Source organism: Manduca sexta, chromosome 24 (genome assembly GCF_014839805.1).
Source record: "Manduca sexta isolate Smith_Timp_Sample1 chromosome 24, JHU_Msex_v1.0, whole genome shotgun sequence".
Classification (NCBI taxonomy): domain Eukaryota; kingdom Metazoa; phylum Arthropoda; class Insecta; order Lepidoptera; family Sphingidae; genus Manduca; species Manduca sexta.
Genome location: NC_051138.1, coordinates 5470008 through 5473797, shown reverse-complemented (window position 1 = coordinate 5473797; position 3790 = coordinate 5470008). Strand labels below are relative to the sequence as shown.

Here is a 3790-nt window from a genome sequence, read left to right as displayed (position 1 = left end):
CTTAAATATAGGCTGATTTTTATTGTGCGAAACTACTCTGTTTATTATATCTATTTTTAAATTCAGGTGAAACGAGCAAAGTTATAGTAATATAAATTATAAGAAAATGCAGATGTTCTTCAATGTACACTAGCAAATAAAACGTAAGCCGTCTATGCGATTTTGGCACACAAATGTTAAATACTCTAAATTAATACTAAGGTCATGTACTAAGAATACGGCAACTTCTACATGTTAGAACCAAATAAATACTAAAGTGATAAACTTTGCTTTTGCATATCAATGTTAATTATTAATAAATTTAAATAATTGTCAATATCAACTTAGATTTCTGACAAAGGATCCCTAATATACGGTATATATAAAACACCACCGCTCGACATAACTGACGCAGTTTCAAACCTTTACAAAATGAGTGATAAGCACGTGTGTACCGCCGAGAGCGCTCCGCAGAGGTCCGTGTAAATATTCATTGTTTATATCTTACATACCTATTATTTACTCTATGACAGCTTTGGTGGCATGTCGTATTATGGTACGATTGCAATTCTGAAGGCTCGGGTTCGATCCCCGGGTCAGACAAAGTTGATATTAAGTTTTTCTACTCAATATCAGTATTCGGGTTCGCCTCTGCCTAACCCCGGCGGGGTTAAAAGGTGTAAGTATGTGTGTAAATCTATAGTTAATATTTTCTAATCCGTATCTTAATTGTGAATATTTTTATTTTGTCATGCCAAATAGTAATTTTTTTTATCAACATTCATTAGGTCAGTGACATCCTAAGAGCCCCATCCGCATGGTATCACCCTCTAATACAAATGTTATTAATGTATGACACCGGAAAATAAAAAAAGTTATTAAAATTAAACATAAATAAGCAATATGTGTTATATTTTTCTATATTTAAATAATTTATCTAATATGCCCTCCAGTTAAACCCAATAATTGATTTTATCGATCATACTTATAAATGTTCACACTAGATGAACTGTTAATAACAGAAATCGTTGCGTTGATAATTAGAATTTTAAAAATTACATAGATATTATTTTTCCTTCCTCAAGCATCATAAAGAAATTCAATACACTGATTCCAATGAACAATTCCGCAAGGGCTTGTATTAAAATCTTCTGTTAGCCTTTAAACCACTTTATTCAATGTGGTCGACGAAATGTACTTTTCATACATTTTGCTGAATATGGAAATAATATTTACGAAATAGTAATATATTTTATACTTAACATTGCCCATTTGGAAAGCTAAGACAAAAGTCTTTACTAGTTTCCATTTATAAGCGGCAGTTATCACTACAGTTCATATTCAAAGTCTTGACATGGTACCAGTCAATTTATTTTTATTCTAGTATCAACATGAGCGATGAAGTTGAAATGTTTAACCATGCAAATGGAATTTCAAGAAGAGATGTAAAAAAGTGCCTTGAGGAGTATTCGCCCAGATTCAACTGGCCGAAAAGCAAAGCAAGGGTCCTGGATGTCGGAAGCTGCGACGGCAGTGTTACTACAATACTATCTACATTCCTGCCCAGTGACTACGAAGTTCTCGTTGGAGCCGAGATTAACCCAAAATCTGTTAAATTTGCAAACGATAAATATGGGAATAAACGGATCAAATTTGTTGAAATGGACATCGCGGGAACTTTACCAGATGACATGAAGGAGAGTTTCGACCACGTGTTCTCGTTCTTCACATTTCACTGGGTTAATGACCACTTGTTAGTATATACTGCTACCATTGGCGTACTTTATGCAATATGAATTCGTGGATGGATGGATGAATACTATGGAATGATTGAGGATTGGCTGTGTAAAACATTCTAATGTTAAAATCAAAGCCTTGATTTGCGGTCACTGCATAATTCAACGAATGCTCCGTTAATTGTCTAATTACTCACATAGTTATTTACCTCACCAGTTATAATTGCAGCTACCTTGTTTATCCTGCCCCACCCTGGTAAGGTCGACTGGTACGAAATGCCTTTGGTATTAACTCCGCCTATATAATTATCTGTACATGAAGTCTGTAAATACATAAATAGTTATGACGTGATTTAAACCACCTTATTTTCTCTTACCGAATAATATTTATTTTTCAGGAAATCTTTCACGAATATATACAACATGTTACAGAAGGACGGAGAGTTCTTTGCCGCATTTATAATATTTAGCGATGTATATTTAATATTTGAAATGTTGTATAAAACTAAAAAATGGGGGCCGTGGATGCACAACTTCGATATTTTTCCGTCGCTGTATTATGATTTTGAGGTCAGTAACAATAAAATAAATATATATGTTGTATCTTTAAGTTGGTTGAATAAGGTTTTGATTTCTCATGATAAGACGAATGAATAGCTAAAACGATAAAAAATGTAGATAGATATTGTAACTTTAAATTTTCGAATGACCAACAGCTTAGTCCCCCAAAGACCACAAGGCTGCAAAGTCTTTAACACGACTGTCGAATATTATAATATAAAAAACCGCGACACAAATCATAAAATAGTTTTATTTGAATGTTTGAACCTTTTCTTTGTTTCAGGATCCAGATGTTCCTGTAACAAAAATGTTAAAAAATATTGGATTCAACGTTCACGATGTGAGATGTAAACAAAAGTTATACTATTACGAATCAGTTGATATAATGAAAGGTGTGTACACTTATCAAAGTGCAAGGGAAGGAATGTAGCAAAACGAATTATCGTTTTACTACATTCCTTCCCTCTTCATGGTGCGAGCAATTTTCATTCAAAATAATAATAATAAGTAATAATATCAGCCCTGTATTATATACTTGCCCACTGCTGAGCACGGGCCTCCTCTACTACTGAGAGGGATTAGGCCTTAGTCCACCACGCTGGCCTAATGCGGATTGGTAGACTTCACACACCTTCGAAATTCCTATAGAGAACTTCTCAGATGTGCAGGTTTCCTCGCGATGTTTTCCTTCACCGTTAAAGCGAACGATAAATTCACAAAGAATACACACATGATTTTTTACAAAAGTCAAAGGTGTGGTTTTCATTCAAAAGGGAGGTGGGAAATGTCTACATTACATGACATAGGTTGAACATAATTTTAGCATGGAAATACCTAAAAGCCCCAAGTAACCGTCTGAATAAATAGTTGCCCTAAATCTAAATTACATTTAAATTTCAACATTTACAGAATTATTGACAGCAGTAAATCCTTTTGATATCCCGAAGGACTTGTGGCCGGAATTTCTGGAAGAGTTCATTCAAATCCAGAGAAACATGCACCTGGTGAGTGAGAAAGGCGTCAAGAGTCACTATAACTTAATGATAATCCATTGTTCTAAGTAACCAAACGAAAGGTGAATTTTGCATTTTTATGTTATATTATGGGTAAATAGATATTTTGTTTCCATTCCACTGTCTTATTTATTGAACCTGTTCTTATACCTCTTTCCTAGTACAAGGTCCGTGCAAACATACTCGCAATGTTGTAGAAATTATTTGACTTTTTGATCACCAGCCTGCTGACCTCAAGATAAGTCACCTTCCAGTCACTACTAGGTATTAGACAAAAATAAAAGGCATGGGCATTATGAATGACTTAAAAGGAAAGCACTGGAATTTACTTTGTAATGGCTAGCTATAAATGTAACTAGTAAATTAACTTAGTGATAGTTTATCGTTATTTTACGATCTCTTTTTGTTAGGGAAGAAAGAAGGCAATATTTAATTATTTAAAATATGTTTTCTTCCATTATGTAGGCCTCATCGTCACCTGCCTCAATGACTAGTGTTCAA

General features: G+C 34.1%; 1 protein-coding gene across 1 annotated transcript; it reads left to right on the top strand.

Moving 5' to 3' along the window:
- The first annotated feature begins 356 nt into the window (after positions 1–356).
- On the top strand, positions 357–3407 carry LOC115440433 (juvenile hormone acid O-methyltransferase). Its single transcript, XM_037442560.1, has 5 exons — positions 357–455; positions 1364–1732; positions 2114–2285; positions 2560–2668; positions 3186–3407. The coding sequence occupies exons 1-5, from the start codon at positions 412–414 to the stop codon at positions 3338–3340; spliced, it is 849 nt and encodes a 282-aa protein (XP_037298457.1). The 5' UTR covers positions 357–411; the 3' UTR covers positions 3341–3407.
- The last annotated feature ends 383 nt before the right edge of the window (positions 3408–3790 follow it).